Here is a 27963-nt window from a genome sequence, read left to right on the forward strand (position 1 = left end):
TCTCACAAATAAACATGTGAATTTATCTTTACATTAATGCAGAGATCTCTAACAGCACACTTATACATGAAGTTTTAACCTTTGCTATTATTCTATCTTTAGGGTTTTTTTATTTGGCTGTTTTTTAAATACTTCCAGTCTACAATTAAATACTTCACGGCATGGGTGGTGAGGCACTGGAATGGGTTGCCCAGGGAGGTTGTGAATGCTCCATCCTTGGCAGTGTTCAAGGCCAGGTTGGATGAGGCCTTGGGTGATATGGTTTAGTGTGGGGTGTCCCTGCCCATGGCAGGGGAGTTGGAACTAGATGATCTCAAGGTCCTTTCCAACCCTAACTATTCTATGATTCTACATTGAGGTCACCAGCTTAACTTGTACACTACACAACTTCAACACTTATCTGTAAGTCAGAATTACTTCTGGAGCTACAGTTACCAGATGTAACAAACAAAAGGTTTCTTATTTCCTCCTCCAAACAGTCTTCTAAAAAGAAAAGTCTACAGTTTAGTGTGCACTTCACACAAGTAGACTTTCTTCCAGACCTCTCAATGACAGATTTTCTGATAGTCCTAGCCACTGAAAAATACATGGAAGGTTATATAATCATTCTACTGTAATTCTCAACAGTGTGATGGACTAAACAGAGACCCTAGGGGGAGGTTTATATTTGGCATTAACCAGGTTTATTACTTATAGTGTCATAAAGCAGAGTGCAGAATTAGAGATACACAACTGAAAATTTCTCAAGCATTTTATTTCATAACCTAGTGCATAAAACTTCAACATACAACAAAAAAAGCAAACAACAACAAAAAAAAGAGAACAAACTCTAAAAAACAAAAACCAAAACACCCCAAAAACAAAGCCAGAAGTGAACGAAAGCAACATCTCATAATACATTTTTTTTTCCCCAGAAAGCTCTACCTACAGGCTCAGAAGCAGTAAGCATTCAGCCTACTTCCAAATGGGATTCAGAATAATCTTCATACTTGCAGCCTGCAGAATTATGAATCAAACAGATCAGGTTTTTATGCCCCCTTAGAAAAGGTTTAGTTGCTGTAAGCAGTAGGGCTTGTGGAGTTTGGGGTTTTTAAATAAGTATGTCACTTTGAACAGCACAATCAGTCTTGGTCAGTTATTTTCAGTGAAGCGAATATGTTTACTTGTTTGTTGAGTCTTTTCAAGTCTCATTCTTTCAGCTTTAGCAATTAACTGCAAACAGAAAAAAACATTGTAGAAAAGGTTAGAGGAAAATTACATTGTTATAATTTTATCTTATAACCATGAATGCTATTCCTGAATTTACCCAACTTCATAAGAAAAAGCTATTCTGTGAAGAGCTGAGCTAACCCGTACATCTGACAAAAAAAAAAAAAGAAAAAAAAAGGTTAAAGCAGCCCTTTCAGTATTGCCTTCAGAACTACCACAAATAGTAAGGCATCTCTTCAGTCTCTGGACAGTGCATCATCTTTCATGCAATCCCTTCTTCCTCCTAATATCGTTGAAGATAAAAAAATTGATTTCAAGAGAATAAATGAATTTCAACTTCAAAAGTCCCAAAACACAGTTTCATGCAGTAAGTTAAAACTCTCCCCTTTTACTGCATTTATGTTGTTACTGATTTAAGAAAAACAAGGTCACACCATTAATAAGGAGCCTTAGGAATACTGTGTCATTTTCTACACTAAGCAAAGAAACAAATCCATGGAAATCCAGATGAAGACCATCCTTCAGGCCGTGATAACAGCACAGCACGTGTCACTACCCTGCTGAGAATTCATCTTGAGATAATGGTGCACTTCGGAAGAACACTGATGCTGGAATCCCTCACTCAAAACTGTCTGACCAGGGATGTATGTGGGTTTAGCTGTATTTAGGGAGACTGCCTGAATTACCAGGATACCTGGGCTAGCTGCTTTCAGTGCTGAGGTAAAAAAAGTGCTCTTGTGGGATGTAACATGCTGATTTCCAACCTCTGTGTACTGTGTTCTCAGGCACAAAACAGAAACTCTGAGAACGTTAAAAGCATTCTTGTTTTTAAAGCATCCATACTAGAACACTTACAGATTTAACCACAGTATTGCAACAAAGTCATCCTAATAATGCAAAGGTACAAGCTTTGTTACTGTGATGCCCCATCAAGATTCCTCAACCATAAGCAAGAGCTCATGAAGTAACTGTTACATGAATAAGATGAGAAAAAAACCCCAAAACACAACACAGGCTGCCTCACCTGAATAAACGTGAGAAAGCAGGAAACTCCTGTGAATCTAGGCACATGCATAAGGCACCAGCATAAATCCACGTTAACTTATCTGAGGGAGCCTACTAAAACATATTAGCCGGTGCTGAGGTAAAGGGGCACCTGCTCACCAGGCAGTCCAGTAAAGTTGGCTAGATCTGAAAAGTTTTCACCTATAAATCAGATTATTTACTATTTTTCCATGATAAATGCTAAGTCTTGCAAACACTGCATCTTGCACACAGCACAGGAGTGCAAGGTGGGTTGCTGCATTGAACCTGGTAGTCAGGAATGACACTACACACATGCTGCATGGATGTGGTTTGCTGTGCTGTAATAAATACAGTTACATTCCCACAATTTTACTGGTATGTCTCCCTGGGCCCCCAGCATTTAACTTGATTTGCAATCCTTAACACGCTCTCAGCAACATCAGACAGTAAGTTCTGGTAGAGGACCTTCTCAATCATTCTCCAGAGGCAAAGCTGATGTAAATATGTAACTAGGAGCTACTTTTACTCTCTGGTATCTGAGAAATGGATTAAGAGTTAAACTCTAAATAGAAGTGAGGAGTAAACTGGCTCACTCATTCAACATATGCGATGCAGAATCAGAAACACTGGAAGGCAGGCTCTGGGATGTAAACTGGCCAGTTTGTATCAGTGAGTGTTTCTATACCTACACCTCAAAATTTGAAGAGGCCTTAAGGATTCCCATTTTGAGATCATCAATTCAGTAACAGCACCTATTTCTAAGCACACCACTGTTCAGGTATCCAGACAGGTACCCAGCCCTTCCATAGATGCCAACTTCAGAGAACCAGTGAAAGGGGCTTATCTGTGCCTCTCTCCTCCCTCCCCCTAAACCGCCTTAGCACAGACTGAGAACTGGTCCATCTTGCAAGGACACAGTCCCAGAGCCCCAGGCATAATCAAAACAGAATAGGGTGGGCTGTGCCCAGGCATTCCCACTATTCTCCTTTCCCATATATTCTGCAAATTATTCCGCCCTTCACAAACACCCAATTCTCACTTGCCCACCAAAATGCCTTTCACTTCTACCACCACTCCCATCCTCTTAAACTTCCTCATTTCCTTCTGGTAAGAGGGTATCCAAGGTGTAAACTGGCTTTAGCAGCACCTCCCCCAGCGGACAAGCACCCAAGTAGAACGCTTACAGCCACTCAGGCCTTTGCTTTGTGCACAGGAGACTTCAGTCTGGAGAGTTTAAGGCTACAAACCGATAAACTGCCTGAGCTCTGCATAAAACTGGCACTGCCCTGAAGGAATCGTTCTGGCAAGAAGGTTTTTTATCTGTATCACTGAATCACTACAATTGTTTTATCCCACGGTTGAATAACTGACTAGAGAGAACATGCATTCCGAAGGGACAAGAGAAAGGAGCATAGAGACGATGATGGGCGAGGAAGGCCTGGGAGAAAAGCCCAACACTGAACACCTTTTTAACTGCAGAGAATAGCTAGGCACTAGTCACAAGTTCTGGCGAACCCTGGGATGTCTGATCTCTTTTGGACATTTAGTTTATCACAAGAACTATGCCAGAGAAAGTAAAATCTATACCACTTTTTATTATGGGGGTGGAATGTAACACCAGAAACCCTCTGTTGAAAAGACCAGTAACCCTTACTCTGTCATGATAGCTTATGATGTATCTTTTAGGCCCAAATTAAACCACACTAACTGAATTAAAGTATAAAGTGAAGCCTTTATTGTTAAGTATAAATCAGACAATAGGCATTCATCTTCAAAGAGAGATCTTGTAAGTGATTTTAAAACAGAATCTTCGCAAGAAAGATCCACTAACGGCATATAGAGACGTACATAATTATGAATCATTACTTTTTTCCTTCGTTTTATTGTGACCTTCAAAATATGTCAACTTCTGAGTACTTTGAGGAGAATTTTCAAATAAAAGATTAAAATCAAATAAACGATTAAAAGATAATAAAATTAGTGAACAGAAAGAAACACTTTTTCTTATTTTCAGTCTGTATTTCTGGCATACAGATTGCCAAAAAGTAAGTAAATAGTTAAGAGTCATTGACTATAGCAAGCCATTCTTTTCTGGATGTTTTACTTAACAGTGTTAGCATTTAAATAGTATTCAGTAAGCTTTGAAGTTAACACCTCCCAGCCTTGCAAGGTGATGGGTAAGGAGGAGGAGCAGGAGTTTGCACCCTCACTACTCTGGTTAAGCAGAGCTGAAACAGTTGATATTTACAAGCCTCGATGAGGTATGTTACTGGCAAATTTACACCAGTTTGGTCAACAAACACCAAATCTTCAGAAGATGAAGAACAGAAACTTGACAGCAGGGCACCTACAGTCCAAATTGCACTTTTGTTCAAAAAAGTAAAAGTACATTAAAAAAGAAAGTAATTATAAAAATAATTATAAAATAATTATATAAAAAAAGTCACCAAAAATCTGGCACAATCAGTAAAAGGCTCTGAAGCTGCACATTTCGCATCACTTCCTACTTATATTATAAGAATGGCTAGAGTAAATGCCATTTTTATGTCTTTAAGAAAATTAGATCAGTCACATGGGGAAAATCTTTATTCACACCTTGAGAAGAACGAGACTCATTTATCTATGAGATCTCTGAAAGAATATTTAAACCAAAAAGGTAATACACGCAAAATATGCCTTGTACAAGACAAGATTTTGACCTGTACAATTGCTGCTCTTTTATGTCAATGTAGTATTTCTTTTCAATTATACATAGAGCAACAAGGGATTTTTAATTGTTTGCATCAATGGAGTACTTAGAAAACAAAAAGCCTACAAAGTCACCAGCCAATAATAAGGTCAGATGATTCTGAAGTTTTGCAAGCTCCAGCATAAAGACTATGCTCAAATCCAACTTAGAAGCCTTATCTGCAAGTTGTGTGAAGTAAACCTAGCAATAAAGTGTCTGCAAAATACTCTTTGGCTCCTCTCTGTCAGCTAAGGGATCTGTCTGGCTTAATCAAGAGCCCTTCGTGCCTGAAAGGATTTTCACGGGCAGGAGTGGAGATAGCAGCCTGCAAGTTCATTGCAACACTCCCTCCACACTGCGGCCTTACAGGCACATCAAGGTCAAGGCTGGATGGAAATGTCACTAGTTATGGTCTGGAAGCTGCTCAGCTATGGATGCTCACAGCATTTGGATTTGCTGGACCAGAACAGATACAGACTCCTCAACTGCAGTAGGAAAACACTACTGTTCAGAATGGCACAGAACAGTACACTAAAATATTTGTGTAAATTGTAAGAGATTAATTCTTAAGAAAACAATTTTCTGCATCACACCTGAAAGTTAAGACTATACCACTAGACCTTATTACACTACAGCAAATCAGGACTAATTAACTTTGTTATAAGCACATCAGACACGATTTTAGAGGAGATGCATCTTACAAATTAACTTCATGCCTTTAGTCACAGACTGAACTTGCTCTGGTTGTCTTGCATTTGGCAACTGGACCAGGACAGCCACATATTCTCTACTCTATGCGTGTTAAAATCCTGCAGCAAAATCAGTAGGAAGTCATTTAACTGGATTAAAGACAGCACCAGAGCTTTAAGTACTACACAGAAACAGAGTCACATTTTCAACCATGTACAAGAAAAATAAACTGTCTTGCAGATTACCTTCTCAGTACCTCGCTTCTTTTCTCGAGGCTGGTTAAGTTTAGCTTGTCTGTCCACTAGAATCTTCTGCCAGTAACGTTGTTCGTGATCACCTTGAAAAACAAATTAACATTACATGACATGAACAAAAGTATTCAATATCAATGGATACAGTATTTTCAGCTGTGATGAGAATGAATGTTTCCTAAAGTAAATAAATACAAAAAGAAAATACCTGTTAGGGAAACTCAACAAATTTTTCTCCATCAGTTTTAAATTTCAGAATCAGAAGTCACACAGCATTGCAACATCTGACCACCACACACCAACGTGAACAGAATCAAAATTTTGTCCAAAAGAGCCAGGTTTTCCTAAACAAGCAGTTTTACAAACTGAAGAAAACCAACTCGGGGAATATGCTACCACCACTCTCTACATGTATTTAGCAGAAGGAGCTCAGTTTTGTTTGAAGTTTCACCACAGCACTAAGAGGCCCTTTGATTTACTGATGTACTCAATCTCTGATGAATTCTGAACATCTATCAAACAGAAAAAAAAAAATTACTGCAAGAATGCCTGAGATAATTTTGTTTCATCAAAACCACTGTTAGAAGCAAGCTCTGAGGACTTCATGGGCAATTAGAATTATTTGAACATGGGGGGGCAATAATTATGCAGCTTTTCTCAGCAGCTGTGTTGCAGTAAGAAGTGGTCTGCCACTGTTTCCTATGGTTTTCTGCTGTAGGAGAATTTTGTGATGTTGTATGATTTTGTGGGAAATCTTCAGTTGCAGGGAATTTCCCAAGTGATCTTGGAAAAGATTCACACAAAAGTGATAAAATTAACAATTCCAAGAACAAATTTAGCACACATTTTAACAGCATTATGTATATATTCAATCACAGTAACATCTACACATCACCATAGCTGCTTTACTACCTTGTCAAGTGAAAAACTGAAGATACTCAAGTCCTAAAAAGTGAAATATTACTAGGAAAGCTTTAGTCCCTGCAGCAGGGAGCACTAAAGATTCTTTCCTTACTCTCACCTCATGCCACCAAGAAAAGCTGAAATGCTTACTGTGAGTCCTTTCTGCATTCCTCAGAAGCCTTTCCATTCTCATTTCAATGAACCATTTAAAAAAAAAAAAAAAAGAAACAAAAAACCCTAAAACTATGAATGGAAGGTTCCTAAAACGTAGTACTTACTCCTAATCTACTGCAACACTCTTTCACATACGGTTACAAAACCGGAGGCAAATACACAGAGCACACAACTGTAAAATAATATATTTCAAGTTGTTCCTGGATCTCTGGAGCACAGAACAATGGACACAAAAGCTTCTCAAAATGACATTAGCAACATTCAGTGAGTCTCCAACTTTAAGTAACTTTGATATTCTCATGAAGGTTAATGCTTCCATTACAGCTCTTCCTTCTGCAGTCCTTAACTGACAATTACAGGGGTTTATATTACTGAATGGGTGGAATTTGAGCCCTATGTGAGGATCTGCTAGAGAGTGGGGTAAAATATTTAAATACACAGATGAGAAAATTTCATCAGGACTACTTTACCTGTTGGGGTTTTCTTGTGATTTTGTGGGGGTTTTTTTGGGGAATTTTTTTTTTTTTTTAAAGCATTTAGGCTTTTTAGTGCATATCTAAAATGCAAAAGTTATATGAATACAGTAACAAAGTTTGAAACGCCTCCCCCTCCTTCCCTCTTATTCTACTCCTCACTTCCAGAAAGAGATTTATCTACACTAGGAAGACTAGTCCTACAGCACTTTCAGGAAAAAATCCCAACATGCACTCAGTTGAAGTTCCAAAGTAAGTCGGTAACCTTTTTTTTTTCATAAATACAATTTAAAAAAGGCATTCCTCTGACCAAGGTTATTCAACTTCCTGAGGGGGGAAAAAAAAGAAAAAAAGAAGACAGATTAACTAAAAGGCAAGTGCTAAACCCACTCTAAGTGTATCCATACTCTTAAATCCTTGTCCTGTTATTTCACCTAGAAGTTCAGTATGTTCAAGAAAATCTTCATTTAAAGTTCTTCAGCAATGTCAGAATGTTATATTCATAAAGCTGAAATAGGAATTAAGTTTGATAGTATACTGCCACTAAAAGTGATGTAAATAAATCAATATCAAAAGAACAGAACTAAGCGCTAAAGGCAAGAAAAACATTCTTATTTTGCTCTGGATCGTGGCATAAAACCCCCATACCCTTTAACCAATTTCACTATAACTGCAAAATCGGAAGACTCTCAGAAAAAAAATGTCCTTTGCCCTGACCGTGTCATCTCAGTATATCCACAGAACTACCACAGAATACTTTTTACCATACTTAAGTTGTCTCCTATAGTACCACTGGGGAAAAAAAAAAAAAAAAGAAAAAGTCTTACCAGTGAGAACTTCAAATTTCCAGTTGTTTTTGATCTGTATTTCTTTGTATGACTTCATGATAACCTGGGCATCTGCAGGAGTTTTAAAACGGACGTGACATTCTGTGTCTCCCTCCAGCATGTCAACATAAGCAACATCAGCCAGTGCTGCCAAAGCATCCTATCCAAGCACAGGACAGAACAGGCTTCATAAAACTAATCTAAAAAGAGTGACTTTTTGGGTATTCAATTTGTAGGTCATTGACATTTTCAGAAAGATGATGAAGTAAAACGCAGTAACTGAACTTTTCCATTTAGTCAATGAACCACTTGTCAAATAGTTTTGATTTCATGTATTTTCCTAAGAAGGTTATTACTTGTGATTTATGAGCTTACAACATCCATTTATCTCTTATCCTACCCTCCAACAGCAACTTAAAGCAGGAATTTCTGAAGATGTTTTTTGGTAGTTTCTTTTCTTTTTTTGGCTTTTTTGTTTTGACCTTTTTTTTTTTTTTTTTTTTGCATGTGTAATCTTACTGAAGGAGCATCAGTAATTATCCATTTATTTCAATACTTTATCTGTATGGAGTTTTGTTTTTTTTTTAAGAGAAAAATTGTGTACCATAACATTGATATATGTTGGTCCAAGAGAAAAATATCTACCTTCATCGTATGCATGAACTATATGAAAGCAAGCTCATTCGTTACAGATGATTTGAGAACTGAATAGTAGTAAACCAGCCCTTGCTATCTTTATGAAGTGACCTCCGGCTGAAAGCTGAAGGAAGAAGAATCACACATGATTTTTCAGATGAAGTACTTCACTTGTAATACCTGCTGTTAGGGAAATTAAGCATCACTACACATACCAGGTCAATTTTGTTCACAGCAGGCAGCTCAGGTAAGATGCTTCAATTCATGAATTACACACTACTTTTAACCCTCCACTACCAAGGGCAGCCTTGAAACAAAACAAAATTCAGTGCCATTTGGAGAGGCAACCAAAGACACTTCCCACTTTAAATTCTGGTATCCCGAAGTCATGCTTTAATGGAAAACTACAAAGACCCAAACAGCTTGCTGGAGTTGGCAAATGCATGAGGTAGAGACAAACCTTAATTGCAAGATATGGCAATAGTTAAGTAAAAAATTAAAACTTCAGAATAACACTAGAACTATCCTGTGAAGACCATTCATGTGCATGGAAGCAATTAAACCTGTCTATCACAGTAAGAAACAGATCAATTTTGCAAGTTTAGTAAGGAAACCCCCCTGGATTCACTGCTTTGTGGCAGTGCTTGCTGGAGCTCAAAGAGTCCACAAAGACAGGCAAAGCAAGTTTTTGTCAAAGTTATGTCTTGCATAAAAGCAACAAGTATGGAAAGAGAAATGCAGTAAGCATCAAATACAGTCTGCAGCTTCCACTGCTGACCCCAAAAAACAGCTGGTGTACCCTAAATATTACTTCTTCCCCCTACAGTTGTATCCTGCAATTATGTCTCTCCAAAAACCCAGACTTATTTAGGTTGTGAAAATTGTGCGGAATATTCTGCCTATCTACTTAATATGAAAACCAAAGAAATGATTAATAACAGCAAGGGCCATCCCAATCTGATTTCCCCACCCCTCGCCTTTGCTTTCATACAGCATTACTTTTCCTTGAAACACTTGCCTAATACTAAACCAAAGGAGTAACTGGAAATACCAAACCAGGTTTATTTTCAGCTACTGTGGAGGAGTAAGCTTACCTCCTGACCACAATATGTTAAGTTGTGACACCAACTTCACCCAGTGAAGTCTATACCTTATGTCAAAGGGGCCCTCAAACCTTACAGTAACAACTTTTTCAGTGTCTCCAGCACTCAGACAATTGCCTACAAATATACTTGGGCGGACAAGACTGATGACATTGAACCCTTGTCATCAGTTTGCTTTCACTATAATTTCTCTCACGTTGCTTAGGTTTATGCACACACTAAACTTCACTTGCAAGCAGCCAGTGACTTCAGGTTGACTACTCAGTCATAAATACAGGTAGTTTGATAAGACACATCAGAGAGCACTTGCCATAGGGGGAAAAAAAAAAAAAATAGAAATGGGTGAATGAATTACAGCCTAGATCTACTGCTGTCACTCTCACTCAATTTGTTACTACGAAAGACAAAAGTTTTCTCACACAGAGACTGTCTTCTTGCCCCCAAATTCCTGTTAATAGTAAAACCGCTGATATATTGTTACAAATTTATTGACCTGAATTGTGCCAGAACGACTGGCACAAGGACCAATACAGAACACTGGGCCCACTTTGTCTTCAGCTCCAATTTTTAAACGTTAAAGAATTACTCATCCTCTAGAGCATTATGTCTTCCCAGTATTTTAATTTTAAACTTGACATTGCTTGAAGCAGGCTAACTTGCTTTGAAACATCCTCTCTACCCCATTTTACCTTCCTAAAATCTGCCATTAACAGGTACTAGAGAAGAATCTGTACACAGCTTCTGGCCAAACAAATAGGAAACAAAAACCAAAACAGTCAGACTTTTTTAAATGGCATTCCATATTCAAGCATTTGAGGGGCACTGTAAAAGGAAAGGCTAACAGCTACCCTGAGGTTACAAAGGCATTACCTTGATCTGCTTCCTGCCCGGCAGGGGCTCAGTGCTAATGATCTTCACAATTACTCCACTCAGGAACTGAGGTCCCATTGTGCTGGCCTTGGCAGAAGGGACAGAGTCTTCACTGGCAGCTGCTCCATTTAAAAATGGGGGAGAGGGGAAAAAAAAAAAAAAGGAAATTTTTTCATGTATTAGTTTGACAAGATGATATGAAAGCACACAAGCAATGTGATGGACACAAGTTTCATAACTGCAGATTAACTGCTGGTTGCTTTTTCTTCGTGTAGGCTCAAGACTGTTCACAAATTAAAGTCAATGCAAAAAGGGGGGATAGAGAGAGAAGAAAAAAATAGCTCCAAAAAAAGAGTTTTAGAGAAGTTTTTACAGCCTACAGGGTGGTCTTATAAGAATATTTTATATTCTATTGATTACAGTTACTAGTTGAACGCTCAGTTCTGGTTCTGGAATGATTAAAAATAAGTGCACTGGCATTGGAATGTTAAAGCACAGACGATCCAGAGCAAAAAAGAACAAGTCTCACTTGCTGAAAAATGCAGAAATCTAACTATAAGGACATAATTACAAAGCTACTTTAAAACATAATGTTGATAAAACCCGACTGCAAGCCATTTTTGAATACCTTACTTAAATTGTTTTCTAAATTGCTGTATAGTCAAGCCTAAGTTACATCACCATACATAAAAAGATCCATACACTTAAGAAGTGCTACTGGAATATGCTGAAATTACTTGTTTAGTCTTTCTTTACACTATTCCTTAGTTCCAAATCTATGTACATGAGGGGAGTTTGCTGTTAATTATATCTGACATTCAGAAAAAGCACCAGTATAATAGAAAATATTGCAGTGTTTCTATGGGACCTGTGTCTTAAATCCGTTCTGTTTGTGTACTAGAATGATAAGAAGACAAAAAACATCGCAAACAGGATTACATTTGCCATTTTCAGACTGGGGCTTTTTCCGGGCACAAGATTCTGTTTCCATCTCTCTCACAGGTTCAGGTTTGATTTGAGACATCGTCTTCTTTAATGAGGCCATGCTGGCTTTTTGAAGGGCCAAATATTCTTGCTTCAAATCCATCCATTCTGTCCTGTAAGTGGCAACAGAGGCATAGGATGTCAGTTGTAAAGAAGAAAATGTTTAAAGCTCGATGACAGCCTAAGACAACAGAGTTTGCATACAGCTTAAACTAAACTTGGTGAGCAGTGCAGGTCCTTCTTACCATCAGAGGCTTCCCTGTGCTTAGGTCAAATTAAACTTCATCACTATCTGCCTTATTATTTTGCTTTAGCTTTTACTATTCCAGGCAAGTTCTAACAAGATCAACCTGTCATTCAGACAGACTCCCAAATTTGGTTTACATATTCAGAAAGCATACACAACAGTTTGGTAAAGTGTTTTTTATTGGTGCTAGGCATTAAATTCAGAGTTAATTCAGAGACAGTGAACTCTGAATTCACTGAATTAGTTCAGTGAATCCATTACTGTGTTACTATATTAAGAATAAGTCCTTTATTTTCTAGAAAAATAATTGATGGAAAACCAACAACTGTTTAAACTAAAAAAAAAAAACCACCCAAAACCCCAAAAAGCCTACTGAGATAAGAACATTCCTTACCATTCAAATGCATTTTGGTTAAAAAATACCACCACATGGAAGCAATTTATACATTTACATACATTTAGCATGGAGATGTTTCTGCAAACAGCTAGAGCTTTGCTCCCTAGAAACACAATGCCTGCAGTGCCACTGTGAGAACGACTCATTGTTACCTTAATCTGTGCTATCAAACAAGCTGATAGAGGATTTTTAAAGAGGAGAATATCTTGTGGTAATGGTTTTAGCTGTTAACATTGACAACTGTATACTTCAAAAAAAGCATCCAGACTCACCCAGGATCATACATTCTCAATAGAGCAAAGACATTAAAATAACAAAAGACCCACGTAAGGATTCTTGGAGATAAAAAGGCAACACCATTCCATAGCAAGGTATGGTATAAATACAAGCTCAAGGAGGTACTTGCTGTAGACTTGAAGATAGAGAAGACCACGGGAATGGCAAGTATCAGCTATGCCTGTGCTCTTTTAAAACTTTTTTTTTCTTTTTAACCTCCTCTGCTATACAGTTAACTAACCTTAAAACTTTCTTTGACAGTAGCCTCAGGATCTCTGTGGAAGAGGACCAGCGTCGTTGATAGTTACACGTTTTTTTGGTTTTGGTGTGTTTTTTGTGGACCCCTTTTACTTTAACATGGAGGTGCTTTCTGTGACTTGAAAAAAGTAAGTGCTTCCATGTTTTAGTAGAGGTGAATCCTGATCGCAATCCTGAACCACCATCGAGGATATTGTCTTCACTTAAACCGCAAGATTTTAACCAAGAAAAAAGGAAGAATTTTGGCCCAATAACTAAAAGAAGTGTTCCAGGGGTCTGTTTGATTTTTTATTGTTTAATTTTAAAGGACTCCCTTCGCTTTAACATGGAGGTACCTGCTGCCTAAAAAAGTAAGTGCTTCCATGTTTCAGTGGCGGTGGATCCCAATGTTCTTGAAATTAGATACAGCTTAAAGTGTACTTGCCATAATAAACGTGTATGTTCTATTATTGCATCGTAACTTTCATTTCTAAGTTGCTATTTAGTCTTTCTCCTGAAGGACCCCCACTACTTAAATGTGGATGTACTTGCTTTGCTCCTGAGTAGTAAGTGCTTCCATGTTTTAGTGATGGTGAATCCTTTGTTTTCTCATCTGAAAACACTTCCCTCTTCCTAGAAAATGTATCTAAACAGATATTGAAACAGAAGCTGTATTTGCACTGCACATGTGGTTGCTCTGTTAAGCACTAAGGCATAAAAAGCATAAAGCATGATTTTGCATCGATATATAGCACAAGATTGCAAGGACCCCCTCGACTTTAACATGGAGGTACTTGCTGGATGCCTAAAAAGTAAGTGCTTCCATGTTTTAGTTGTGGTGACTCCAAAGAGCTCAAGAGTTACAAGCATGAGGAATGGCATGTAAACTACTGAGGAATTGGACATTGGACTTCTGGTATTTTTTTTTTCCATCTACAGTCTTAATACTGTTGCTAATATGCAACTCTGTTGTGTAAAAACTGGAATTGCACTTTAGCAATGGTGATGGGACTGTCAGACATGCAAAGGATTTAAGTGGTCAGAAATGTTGTGAAATCACTGTATATTTGCCTGTTAAATTAACAAATTCAATAAAGCATTCAACAGTTTTCTGTAGTTGACAGTTCATACATACAACAAACCTGCATGTTTCAGGTAAACACTTGCAATGAAAGCTCACTATTCCAAATGCCTGAGAAAGAGGGCAGTACAAAGTGACTTTCATTACATCATTTGTGAACAAACAAGATGTCCTCACAAAAGGTGGGTGGTGGTGTACTTTTGCCCAGTACCAGTTAAGTTCAGTAAAACCATGAAAACAGAACAATAAAGGTCTCCCGTCCACCAGGTATAGTAAGCTAGTCACTTTCTACTGTTTGGAACCTACTTGGAGAGCACTCTGAGTGGAATGACTTCTTCACCCATTTTGTGTCTTTCTTTGTGCTTTTTCTTGTGTTTCCTTTTAGATTTTGAAAGGGATGTGTCTTTTTTATCTTTGTCATCTTCTGCAGAAACATCTACATTTAAAAGCCCAAAAGAAAAATGTTTAGTACTAATATTGACTGACACTTGGATATATGCATTATATAATCCAGCCTAAATGAATATTTCATTAAATGGCACAGCATTTGCTTTTATCAAGAATAGTCCTGAGTTTAGCCTCTAATGGATTGCAGTTTTAAATCCCATTTACTGCCTTTTTTCTCTTGTTTAATCTTGATTCTTATACTGTCACAATTTGCCTATGATGACTTTAACTTAATTTCAGTGGACTTCTATTAACTTTGGAACTATTTTTACTTCTGATGAGATTTAGCTGCTTCAGTGTGTTCTTCCCTATTCTGTAAGCAGCTTATCTCCTTGGAATGACTCATTATCTGGTTTCAATTTAACTGCAGTGACCACCTAACCTGGCTTTGACTATGCCTCCACCACATCTGAGCCATCATTTTACCAGAACCACTTTTTGCCAGCTACACTTTTCCTCAGTCTTTGAAGACTCCAAAAGTCTAATGCATTTATATTATACAGGTAACACTTACGTTCCTTGTTGCTTTCCAGCTTTGTCCTTTCCATTCCCCCTCCCCTTTCCTCACTTGCTGGCTACCCTCTAGCATAGCAATAATCATGTTAACTTAAGGTCACTACAAATACAATTACAACTGCAAAGAATGTGGTTTAACTGGAGCTTTTCTCCTTATCTAGACTTCTCCCCTCATGCAACCTACCATTTTTAAAAGGATACATACAAATTATGAACATACTAAAAAGAGATGCTACAAACTTTACCATTGGAGTTTTTTGGAGCTTCTGTTGTTTCTTCCTTTACAGGAACAACTTCATCCTTTTGGACAGTTTTCTTCCCTTTTGGAGTTGAGGTCTCACAACCTCCAGAACTGGTTCTTTTTCTCTTCCCTGGCCTGCTTTCCCAAGGTGCCTCGGAGCTTTCTGTTCTGTCCCATTTTCTTTTCTCTCTCTTTGAGGGCTGCCTGTGAGTCTCAGTCACCTCCCCTTCTGAACACTCAGATGAAGTTCTGTGTCTTTTTGACTTTGGTACTTGCTCTGTTGCAGCATTTGTGTTCGATTCCTTTGTCTCTACAGCAGCCTGCACATTGCTCTCTTTCTTGATTTTGGATTTCTTTTTCTTCTTCTTTTTCTTCTCTTCTGTATTAAAAAATACAATATTTAAAACTGCCAATGATTAAAAACTAGATTAACTGACCTAAGCAAACAATCACAATATCACATGTCATTCTAATCTGGGATGTTAAATGAAATACCTGTCTCAATAACGCTGTCCCAAAGTTCTTCCTAGGCATTTTAAGCAGAAGAGAAAAAAACATACAGATAAGCGTCTCAGTCTCACAAAGCAAGAAAGGCCTTTGGGTCACAAGGATAACCTGACTGCAGGATTCCTGAAGTACTTACTCTCAAATTAAAAAGAAAGGAGCCAGGCTTCTTTGCTTCTCCTTAACAAATGCACATTTTGTTATGTCATTCATATGTCTTTAGGAAGAGATACCTTCCTCCTTCCAGGCCAAAAAAAAAGACTGCTGATTTGTACAACCAATCTAAAAAATAAATTTATTTTCAATACTGTATACTTGGTTCAAAGGGCAGGATACATGTGAAGCAGTAGAGGGCATCCTAACTGGGTTTAAAACATGTTTTAAACATTTCTTGACACCCCCCACCCCACCCCCAATAGTTACAGATGTAACAAAGGATGAGTGATGCTAGTGAGGAATGTAATGAATGATTCATCATTACGTGTATGAAAAAGATGGGAACATGCCTAAGGCTGGGAAATTGCATTACATTAGAAACAAGGAAAACCATTTTTTTCCAATCAAAACATTTTTCCCAATCAAAGTTGCAACATAAGCCTGCGATGCTGCTTTGTAAGTTTTAGTAGACAGTATCTGGAAACATGAGCAACTCTGCATTCAGGATTCTCAACAATATCCTCTTTTTTTTTCCCCAAGCAATTATGAATCCTGTAAAGTGGAACTGTAAATACGCTGTAACAAGTTCATTCTGCTATAGACTGCTGTGCTCAAAGAGCAAGAGTTCCAAAGAAAAGCAAGATTCTGGTTTTGTAGTTCTCTCAACAGAGAGAATACCACAAGCGCTGCACTGCAATATCAGATGATCACAAACTCATCTGAACAGCACTAATGTTTAATTTTACTCTTATGCCTGAATCTGTCCCTTCAACACTAAATATTTTTAGAACAATCTGAGACAAATTTATCTTTTGCTCAATGTGTACATAACGATTTGTTGTACAGCCTGAAAGCTGCTCTGCCAGACTGACAATGACTAACGATAGCTGGCACAGAGGAATAAAGAAATTTAAGTTTTTAATCAAGCAGGAAAATAAATGGCAGAAATTTACTTAATTTTAGTTTGACACTTTCACTCTTAAGTCTACATTGGCCAGCAAATGAACAGCAATATGCATTTTAAACTTGTAAAGTTTTAAGAAACATGAGACTAGACTGCAGTTAACACAGCAGTTCAAACCCTTCAGAAGATGAGGCACAAAACAGTTCTTGATCCCAGTAACTTAGTAACACTTACCTACTACGCTGCTGTTACTTGTATTCAATGCAGGAACAGGCTTATTCTTTACTGTTTTGGGGAAAATCCCAGGTTTCCGAGGTGCTTCTTCTGGTGGGTTATTCAAAAACTGTGTTAAAAAAAAATATATATATAAAAAAATACAAGCAATTTTTTTTTTTTTTTTTTTTTTTGGTGAGATTCTATCTTAGTCACAACCAGCAGCCCTATATTCACTCAAGATAGATGCAGTCCCTCGTGACGACAGCGGGAGTGATGTTCTCATGTTCTTTCAGTGGTGTGGTGCCTTTCGTGGGTTGTTTTTCTTGTTGCTGTGGTTTGCTTTTTAAGTGCACAGCTTCCTTATGTTCAATAGTGTGATACCTTTATATATGTTACTGTTGTGATATTAAAGCATAAATGTTTTTAAACTTTAAAGTCACGTAAGTACAGAAGATGAGGTATGACCATGCTTGCCTGATGAAATTTAATAGCCATTATACTGTTACACTGAGATCTTTATTTCCCTAAAAGTTGCCAAGAGTGGTCAAGCAAATTATTCCAAAAAACACTCACTATGCTTCACTGAGTCTTCAGGTTATGAAGATAGTTATGCTTTTAAGAAAGAGTGGAACTGATCTGAGGTCTGGGATTAGGAAACAGGAACTGAACTCTTGGTAAGTTTTTAAATTATGTCATTTTAGGAATTTCTCTAAAATCCAGTAGGTAGACTTGCAAAAACTACTCCATCCATAGCACAAAGTGACAACTGGGAAGAATGTGAGCAGACCAGAGGCACCACTACTCACCTCAATAGCTTTCTCCGCTTGCTCTTTAGTTTCAAATTCAACAAAAGCAAATCCCTTTGGATCGCCACTAGTTTTATACCGGGGTATACTGACATAAACTACATTACCACATTTCCCAAACACCCGCTCAATCCAACTGTGATTGACATTTTTGGGAAGCAGCTCCTAAAAAAACATAGGGAAAGAAACATCGTTTTCTCACTACCATATTACCATTGCATCAGATTGTTTACATCTTCTAATTAAGAAGTTGTCACAACAAAATATATTTAAATACGAGGTGACAATGTTGACAAACTTTTATTTCAGTAATTTTTTTTTTGAGAGGTCACAGTATTGAGGTAGTAAAACCAGTGATCTGAAAACGCATCTCTAATCATTCATATACCTGTAACAATTAAGATTATACGCTTAATTCAGCTGTTTCTCTTTCCTGTGACAGATACTAAGACTTCACCTGCAACTGTATCTCTGCACCATGCAAATATGTGACCTTTGAGCAAACATAATTCCATAATAGATAATTTTAGTAGGTCAGCAAAGAGCCACCTCTCAAGCTGATAAATTCCTGGTAGTAGCTGAAATTTTAAAGCTTAGTAGTTAGTACTAACATGATCAGATGCAGCCAGCTTCTTGGATGATAGAACTGTCTGATTTTATTTCTATCAACTCAATATAGCAACAATTTTAGCAGCTTGCAGACATCATGTCTCAATTCCTAAACTTTCCCTTCACCAATCAAAGAGAAATGCTGTCATACAAATTTCTAAGTAGATTCAACTGAAAGCTCTGTACCTCTAATCTCAACTCTATGCCTAAACAACGGAGACCCAGCAATTCTTCATTGCAATACTATTTTTTTCATGGCAAGTTACTGCCCTAAAAGGTTTTCCTTGTAGGAAAACATTATTTATCACACTCAGGTAGAAAACTATTTTTGCATGAAATTTGCCTGCCTGAGAAAAAATTTCATTATAATATAAAGTTGAAATCCCAGTTGCTTGAAGCTTTAACCATAAGATTATTTCAGAGAAATTTAATGGAAACTTCCCCCAATTAAATGGGACTGTAAAACGTGAAGTAAATGAAGCTACTATTCCTTAAACAAACACATGTTTAAGTCTCAGTTCTTAATTTAGAAATGAAGCTTTGGCTTCTGGCATAAATTCAGAAAACTAACTACTGTTGAAGACAGTCCTTCACAATGAAGGCTTTAACTGTAACTATTACAACACTCTCTGTGCTTCTGCTCCCCCCCCCACTACATACCAGCCATTTAACATAGCTTAACATTTCTGTTACTCCACTAGAATGAGCAGATTCCTCATCCGCTAGTCTTTAAAGAGGGGGGAGAAAAAAAAAAAAAAAAGAAAAAACTAAACAAAACTTACCCGTTTTGGTAGCAGTGAGAGAGATAATTAGTTGCTACATATTCTCTAAATAAGATCTCTAGAAATTCAGTAAGTTACAAAACACACCAGTTACCTATTTTGGTTTTACAGAAAAGCTTAAAATTAAAAAACTATTCAGCTATGTACTTATGCTATGCATAGACTACGTATCTCATTAAATTTAGAGCATCTTCTCCAACCATGACACAGACAAAGGATTTCAGAAGTAGCAATCATATTAATCATACTGCACTGTAATTGTATTAGTGCAATACTGTGAGTGGCACATAATGTTTACAGAACTAATAACCTTTTCTGGGCTTTTGTTAATGAACATAATGATCAGAGCAATCCAGTTTCTCGTTATCTGGACGGACTGGCATTTTGGCCATGATTATGTGTTTCCATCATGGAAAGCATGATGCCTGCTTCAAATTACTAGTTCAGCTGCTAACAGCTACAGGTACACCCATAAATTAACTTTAGTCATCAAAAAGTTTCTTTAGAGGCACAGGATTTAGAGGCACAGGGATGCTTTCTTTTTTCTAAAGTATGCTAGCTTCAACTCTATTAAAAAAAATATATTTTCTATTATATTTTCTATTATATTTATTTTCGGTAAAGGTTTCTTGTACTATATCCAACATGTTCCCAAAAAAACCCTACCTTCTAATTCTGGTAAAACTATGGCTGCTTTATGTTGGTTTTTTGGCTTTTGATACAGTAGACGCTACTATGCAATTAGATCGTCACAGACAACACACAGTGGGGTCTGCACTCTTCATGAATTAACAGCAAGACAGTTTAGCGCAGCCTTACCACATAGACTGTACGACTATCCACATCCTTCGGTTGCTCACCCAGTGGTTGGCGTCTTCTGATCCTTGTTCCTTCTAAATCCAACTAAAAGTAACAAGAAATGAACAATTTCCATCAGACTATTGCCTACTTTACATTACAGCAACATCAGCAAATGTTGAAGAGTGAAATATGAAATACCTCTACAACAGATGAACTTTTAACTGCTCGGGCTATCAATTTTCCATCAGTCGTCAACTTTTTCATTTTGTTGAAAGAAACAAGAAGTGATATGTCGACATCTAGGCATAAAATAAGGTACAATGATGAACTAGGGGTAATCTGACATTAAGATTCCACTACTAAAAACAATCTGCAAATCATTAGTGCAGTCTATAACCTTGCTGCTGAGAACTTGGAGAAAATTTTCACCATCAAAATTAAAGTTTCAAGTAAACCCATCATTTGATTTTCTTTTGTGCCAATCTTTATCAAAGGGATTTTGTTCTTTTACCTCCCTACTGATAACTATTGTCTTCAAAAAGAAAGGAAGAAAACCCTCTTCCTGATGTAGCTTTGCAATACTAAACCAATTTGCATTGAAAACATGCCTCTCCTTCAAGTACTCAATTAAGAGTTTAACCGGGGCTTCTAAAAGAAGCCCCAGCTTGCACTTCAATTGCAATGAGTCATGCTGCTAAAACCTTGACAAGAAAATTATGTAGTACTAGTCTTATTAATAATAAAAGAAAAAAAAAAAAAAAAAAAAAAAAAGGTAAAGACATCCAAGATCTAATATCTCTAGAAAATGTATGCTAAATTTTATTGCTCTGAGGGCCCCTTTTTTAAAGTTGGCTTGAAGTTCAATACAATGAATGCAGACTACAGCAAGCAGTTTGAAGGCTACACTTCACACACAATGCAACTGAACTCATGATTCAAGCTTCAAATAAACATGAAATCCTTAAGAAAACAAAACAAGTAAACACATTTGGAATTTTTTTTTTGTTTGTTTGTTTGTTCTGATGGAGAAGGACTATCTCTTTTTAGAGAGGTATCGTGCTCTAGTCCATCTGGCAGAACTCAGTTAATAGAACAATTAGACTTGATAGACTGTATTTACCACATGTACTGTTTTTAAAGCAAAAACATACTAGTCACTGCAGCAAAAGTGTAAATTACTTTCTTCAGAAACTGCCAGTTTCAGAACTGAGCTCATTTTCCTACTTTGAAGTCAAACTAGCCACATCAAAAATTGTCTAAAGGAAAGAAACCCACAGTAGCCCTACATGTAAACACACAATTGCTCATATCAAAAACTTGTGCAGAAAACATGACAAGAAGTATCTATATCTAACCAAAAATCCAAATTGCATTTTAGTTTCTAAATATATCTGCCCTACAAGTCAAGTACTGCACCTCCAAGGGTGTTTGCTTGTTTACTCTTAAAATTGCACAAACTCACACTGGAAAAAAAAAGAAAAAAGAAAAGATTGTGTATCCCCAACAGTCATTTTTACCTTCGCATATGCCTGTAACTTAGGGCTTGTAGTAAAGGAACAGGAAAGACAAATACTAAACACAATTTCTAAAAACTGGTACCAAGCTTTGCCTTCCAAGCCACTAATCCTGCTGCTGGTTTCCAGCATGGAACTCCTTCTTTCCCCGGGAGCAGATGTGAACCTCAAAATAACTTGTAACTGTCACCAGGAATACAGCCGAGAATCTGTTCACTGAAATATACTGAATATAAACTTACAGCCATCTCTGGACTTCTCTATTTGCTCTCGGAGAAACCTGTCTTTGTGGAGATTGACATCCCCAAACCAGAAATCCACTTGTTTCGCTATATCTGTGAGCACCTGTTTAACCCTTGATCTCTTCCTTTTCTCTCTCTCTTTCTTCTGTTCAGTGTTTTCTTCCTCCACGGCTTTGTCTCTTGCAGTTTCAGTCTCCATTCCTGTCATTCTGCCAACTGGAAGTTAAATGTAACCTTTAAGAAAAATCAAAATAGTCTTATTTCAAGCAGGAAACATTACTGGTTTAGCTGACATGAAAAACTTCATGCATTCCCTGTGAGACTATCTGCCATTCATTATTTGCACCATACAAAAATACAAACCATACAAGAAGATGAGGAAAATTAGGTTGCACAATAACTATGAGGTGAAGACTAAGCTAGAACTCATGTCTCATGGCAGCTAGTAGTGCCCTTTAGCACAGAGATCCACTGGAGGCAAGTTGGTACCAAACTTTTTTTTTTATTTTAATTTATTATTTTAATTTATAATTTGTTTCTGAACACCTTGGGAACAGCCTGCCCTCACCATCAAATTGCCAACAGCAGCTTTTGAATGCCAGCACCAGTCATGGGATCCACAGTTCCAAATGATGTTGCAAGTTACAGACAAGCAGCACTCTTAAATACTTTTTTTATATATATATATATAAGCATAGAATGATTAGGAAAGGGCTAATCATCTAATTCTAACCCCTTGCCATGGCCAGGGATGCCTCACACTAGACCATGTCACCCAAGGCTCTGTCCAACCTGGCCTTGAATACAGCCAGGGACAGAGCACTGTCATGCTCTGTCAGCCTGCAACTCAGAACCATGCAGCTGTTCATTCCCTCCTCCCTCTTCTTCCTCCCCCCACACTCTCAGAGGGATGGGGAGGAGAATAGAAAGAATGTAAAGAGGTTGAGATAAGAACAGTCCAGTAACCAAGGTATAATACAAAACTACTACTGCTACTACCAATAATAATAATGATAAGAGAAATAAAAGGGGAGAGAATACAATTGCTCATCACCCACTGACCAATACCCAGCCTGACCTGAGCAGTGGTCTGGGCCTTCCGGGTGACTCCTCCCAGTTTATATACTGGGCATGATGTGCTGTGGTATGGAATAAACCTTTGGGTAGTTTGGGTCAGGTGTCCTGTCTCTGCTTCCTCCCAGCTTCCCCTCCTCCCTGGCAGAGCATGAGACTCAGAAAGTCCTTGGTCAGACTAAACATTACTTAGGCAACAACTAAAATAATCTGTGTATCATCAGCATTTTTCCCAGACTAAAGTCGAAAACACAGCACTGCACCAGCTACTAAGGAGAAAAATGACTGCTACTGCTGAACCCAGGACAAGCATTCACCACTTCTTTGGGCAACCTGCACCAGTGTCTCACCACCCTCACAGGGAAGAACTTCCCCTGTTTCAGTTTGAACCCATCACCCCTTCTCCTATCGCTACAGTCCCTGATATAGAGTGCCTCTCCAGCATACTTGTAGGCCTCCTTCAGATACTGGAAGGCTGCTATGAGGTCTCCAAGCAGCTTCTCTTCTTCAGGCTGAACAGCTCAAATTTTCTCAGCCTGTCTCCATACGGGAGGTGCTCCAGCCCCTGATCATCCTTGTGGCCTCCTCTGGACTTACTCCAACATCTCCATGTCCTTCTTATGTTGAGGATACCAGAATTGCACACAGTGCTCCAAGTGGGGTCTCACGGGAGCAGAGGGGCAAGATCACCTCCTTCAACCTGCTGGTCACGGTCCTTTTGATGCAGCCCAGTATATGGTTAGCTTTCTGGCCTGCAAGCACATACAGCTGACTCATGTATATATTATGTATATATACATACATATATGAGTTACTTCTTTAAAGCACTCATGCAGGTCACAAGGTGTGTTTGTGTTTTAATAATACATAACTTCCCTGTTCCCAGAAAAGCAAGCTTCTTGCTAAATAGAGCTTACAAAAAGTAAATCCAAGCAGCACAAAATTTCCCTCGTAATAAACATGATTTTATTAGACTTGAAAAGAAAACAGAAATAATTTGTTCTCTGCTCCTTGTACAGACCACTAGAAAGAACACAAAAAGCCCCAGAGCACTACGCACTTCAGAAATTTCTGTAGAAGGCAAAGCAGGAAAGAAAAATAAAAGGTGGATTATATAGAAGACTCCTGAAAAGGCTGACTCAAGGACCATGCTCAGTGGGCATGTATCATAAATCCAGTGGTTACAAACAGGTTACACTGACACGCATACAGCAGCTGAAGAGCTTGCTACAAAAATTGATGGTACAACCTCCAAATGAGAAGCATCTATTAATCCTTATAAATAAATACAAGATAAATTGTATATAATTTACATAATGCAATATAGGAACACATGGCAGGGCTGGTAATAAAAAGGTTTGGGTTTAAAAACTGTCTTTGTTATGCCAACACAGTAAGACACTCACTGCCAGTTGCCAGGGCCTAACAAAGAGCAGGAATTAAAACATCATCCAGTCCTGCCTGTGAATATGTTCTAACACATTCCTACTTGCAAGTCCCCATGGCAATCGGTATGTGCTACACTGCGACATTTCCCCTTTCTTTGGTCAGGGTTTTTTCACCAGCTGTCACTGATTCTAATGGCAAAACAAGTTCTGACACAACCTCAGAATCAGGCCCCTAGAAATTAGGGATTAACTAGAGGGAAGTGACTTAAATGTAGAGATTTACCTTTGAAAAGTACCACATCTTTTTAACGCATCTAATGATCTTTTTTGTTCACATTTCAGTTCGCTTGTAGCTAGCCCTCCCTCCTTGAAAACTGCCAGTCACCACAACGCATCATTTTACACCAACAAAACAAAGTGGTACTGCCAAAAGCAGATAGCTTTTTGAAAATCAAATTAACACCAAAATTAAAGTAATTAATGTAGCAATCACCATACGAAAGCCTTCTCAGCTCTCTGCCAAAGCACTGTAGAAGGAAAGGGAGTAGAGAGGAAGCCTACCTCTATAATAGGATGACAAAAATGGAAATGGTCTTCAAATTATTGTGCAAATGAGGCTACCTTAGCCGGCTATCAGTTTCTCCCCCTGCAGTGACCACTCCAGATAGCCAAAGGTTAACAATCACCTTGGAAAGATAAGCCAGGTAAAAATCCCAACTGAAGCACAAGTTCGAGCTCTACTCAAGCCCTTGAGAAAGGTATTTCTATTACTAATCATCAGAACAATATACTACTTAGCTGAGGGCTACAGTGAGTTGCACCATTAACAGTAAAACATAATTATGGGATACTTTTAGCGTCTGAACAGTATTAAATTACTTCAGTGACACATAATGAATGTGGCTTATGTCCAGCAAAACTTGATTTTAAGAAGGCATCTGAGTGTTTTGAGTCCCTCAGCCTTGGGTCTTCATTCCCAGGAGAGAGGTTCTCATTCAAGCTTAAAAATAAAGAGCTGCAAGCTGTGTTCTTTGCTCCCTCCTCTCTCTTTCCCTCCCTCACTCTGTTTTGTTAATTTTTGCTAATCTCTTTAGGAATGTAGCTTAGAGAAAATCATTTTGGAGGAGTTTGGAAATAAGAGTCAGAGCAAATGTCACCCATGAACCTATAATTAGAATCTGTACACAACCTTACGTGTAGTAGTGCAAACTTCAACTCAGCAGTGAAAGCTGCAACGCCAAGGTACAAGATAGCCTGCCGTTTGGACTTGTCAGCTCTTACGCTGCTGGCCTCACAACTGCAAGCACTGTTCTGATAAACAATTATAATCAGCAGCAAGCAAAACCAGGGTCCAAACGTCTCCCTGCTAAAGCAAATCAACTACTATCCCTTATCTTCCCTCAAATGAAATAGAACCACACTGCCTCTACATGCAAAAGTGAAACCAGGAAAAGAAGGGACAATTAATCTGGGGGGACTCTAAGAAAGGAAAGATAATGTAAATCACAGTAATATATGGACACATAGATCCATAGTAACTTATCTATACTCTCTAAAGGGCAAATAGTATATATTGGTGCTAACCTGTATACAGCCAAGTTCCCAAGCAAACTGCTGTTGCTATAAAAATCTAGAAAAACATAATCAAATTGATTGCAATCCAGGGTTTGGAATAAACAGGGGTCCAGTTACAAAATATCCTTTATTCTTTTATATTAAGTACTGATGCAAATGCTTGCTTGCTTGCTTTGGGAATTTTAAATAGCAAAATAGGGGGAAGGGAAGGAAAAAGAACCATTCAAAATGTTTTCTATACTATGAAAATGTTCCCATACAGTCAGTATGCTTGCTCCTCTGACCATTCACTCCAAAATAAATTCAAGTATTCAGCAAACCTGAAATTACTTGCAAAGACACAATCTGTAATCCACGAGGGGTATTCTTACTCTAACACACACACTGCTAGAGCTGCAGCAGTTTGAAGTTGCTATCCTGCCTTGTAACCCTCACTCTACAGAAAGCAAGCTGAAAAACGACAATTCATGGAGACCAACACAATTTTCTCAACCTGAAACCAAAGAACCTCCTGCTCCTGTGCCAGTCCTGCTGTGCTTACTTCTTCCTCTGTCATCACAAACGGATTTTTAATAAGATGCAGGCCCGCAGCACGAAACTACGGTTACATGGATTCAGCTACATGAACCAACAGCTCACTGACACCCAAAAAGCAGCACAGCTCTCATTCGAGTTGCTACACAGTCCTCCCTCAGAGGGTCTCATCCTCTGGTACAGCCAGTTCAATTCAGACCTGAGAAGCGGCTACTTTCTGGTCCTTCCCTGCTGGGTGAGGGGGTAAACCAACTCATAAAGGAGCTGAATAAACTGCAGAGCTGATGAATGGAAGCAGCAGGAATAAGCACTTGGGAGCAGGACAGAGGTGGCTACCGAAGCAAGACATTGTGCTGCCCTGTTAGGAGCTGCACAGTCAGGGGAAAATATCTCATTTGTCATTCAAACAAAGGGGAAACACACAATGTGAAATAGATTTTTCTAGCCCCAAATTTCATCTTTGCCAGCATTAACAAATGCCTAAATCCCGGTTCTGAGAAGGCCAGCTGCACGGGTACTGACCTCTGCAGGTTTCAGCCCTGCTACTGCAACCGCTCATGGACCTAGCATGCATAAAAGAGTGAAGCAAGCATACACATCATAGAATCACAGGCTGGTTTGGGTTGGAAGGGACCTTAAAGATCATTCAGTTCCAATCCCCTGCCATGGGCAGGGTCACATTCCACTAGATCGGATTGCTCCAAGCCCCATTCAATCAGGCTTTGAACACTGTCAGGGATAGGGCAGCCACAGCTTCTTTGCACAACCTGTGCCAGGGCCTCACCACCCCCACAGAGAAAAACTTCCTTATATCTAACCTGAACTTTCGCCGTTTTAGTTTGAACCCATCACCCCTTGTCCTATCGCTACAGTCCCTGACAAAGAGTCCCACTCCAGCATCCTATCCCAAAGTCATCCATTCACCATGTAACCCCCCCCAACAGGGGACCCTCTCCCCAGCACAAGGTACCAGGTCTTGACCCCGTGTGAATGCACTCCAGCCACCACCTTCACCTGAAGGCAGTCACCACAGATCCTCAGGGCGACGCTGAAGGCCAGCAGCCCTTAAAACCCCGCCGGGAAGTGGCCACACACGTTGGCACCAGGAGGGAAAGAAGCTCAAAGAGCTGTGCACGCAGAGCGGGATGTGGAGAACCGCTGCAGGAGAGGCCAAAGCAGGGCAACAAGGGGCACGAATGGCAGTTACCCGTTTGGGATGCTGCCCTTACAGGACGAGCAGTCCCCTCAGCCCAACGGCCGCACGAAGCATGCGCGCAACGGTGAGGAGCGAGAGGGGCAAGGGAGTGCAGCAGCGCCCCCTGCCCGTGCCGCTATCACTCGCCGCCGCCGCCGCCGCGACCGGCTGCCCCCCCCGCCGCGCACAACCGACCTGCCGCCAAGCCGGGCCGACGTCACCGCAGAGGACACCGAGTTGCCGCTGAATCCTCCGGGCCCTGCCCTGTCACCGTCAGTCCCAATACGATACACCAATACCCCACAGCGAGGAAAAGCCCCACTGCAGCGTAGACCGCGAGTTCGGGG

General features: G+C 39.0%; 1 protein-coding gene across 5 annotated transcripts; it reads right to left on the reverse strand.

The window, feature by feature from the left end:
• Positions 1-274: 274 nt before the first annotated feature.
• On the reverse strand, positions 275-27945 carry LARP7 (La ribonucleoprotein 7, transcriptional regulator). 5 transcript variants are annotated; one of them, XM_080630208.1, is made up of 13 exons: positions 27812-27945; positions 21851-22084; positions 20293-20393; positions 20113-20196; positions 17903-18067; positions 17115-17223; positions 15321-15695; positions 14419-14548; positions 11830-11987; positions 10891-11009; positions 8282-8441; positions 5899-5990; positions 275-1212 (listed from the first exon to the last, which is right to left on the reverse strand). In XM_080630208.1, the coding sequence occupies exons 2-13, from the start codon at positions 22056-22058 to the stop codon at positions 1132-1134; spliced, it is 1782 nt and encodes a 593-aa protein (XP_080486334.1). In that variant the 5' UTR covers positions 22059-22084; positions 27812-27945; the 3' UTR covers positions 275-1131. The 5 variants fall into 5 exon arrangements, 4 of the variants coding, with proteins under 4 accessions (XP_080486334.1, XP_080486332.1, XP_080486333.1 ...); XM_080630206.1 differs by having other exon boundaries at positions 15321-15722; XM_080630207.1 differs by having other exon boundaries at positions 15321-15722; positions 21851-22066; positions 27812-27937.
• Between the last annotated feature and the right edge of the window lie 18 nt (positions 27946-27963).

Source organism: Psittacula echo (assembly GCF_963264785.1).
Source record: "Psittacula echo genome assembly, chromosome: 1".
Lineage (NCBI taxonomy): Eukaryota > Metazoa > Chordata > Aves > Psittaciformes > Psittacidae > Psittacula > Psittacula echo.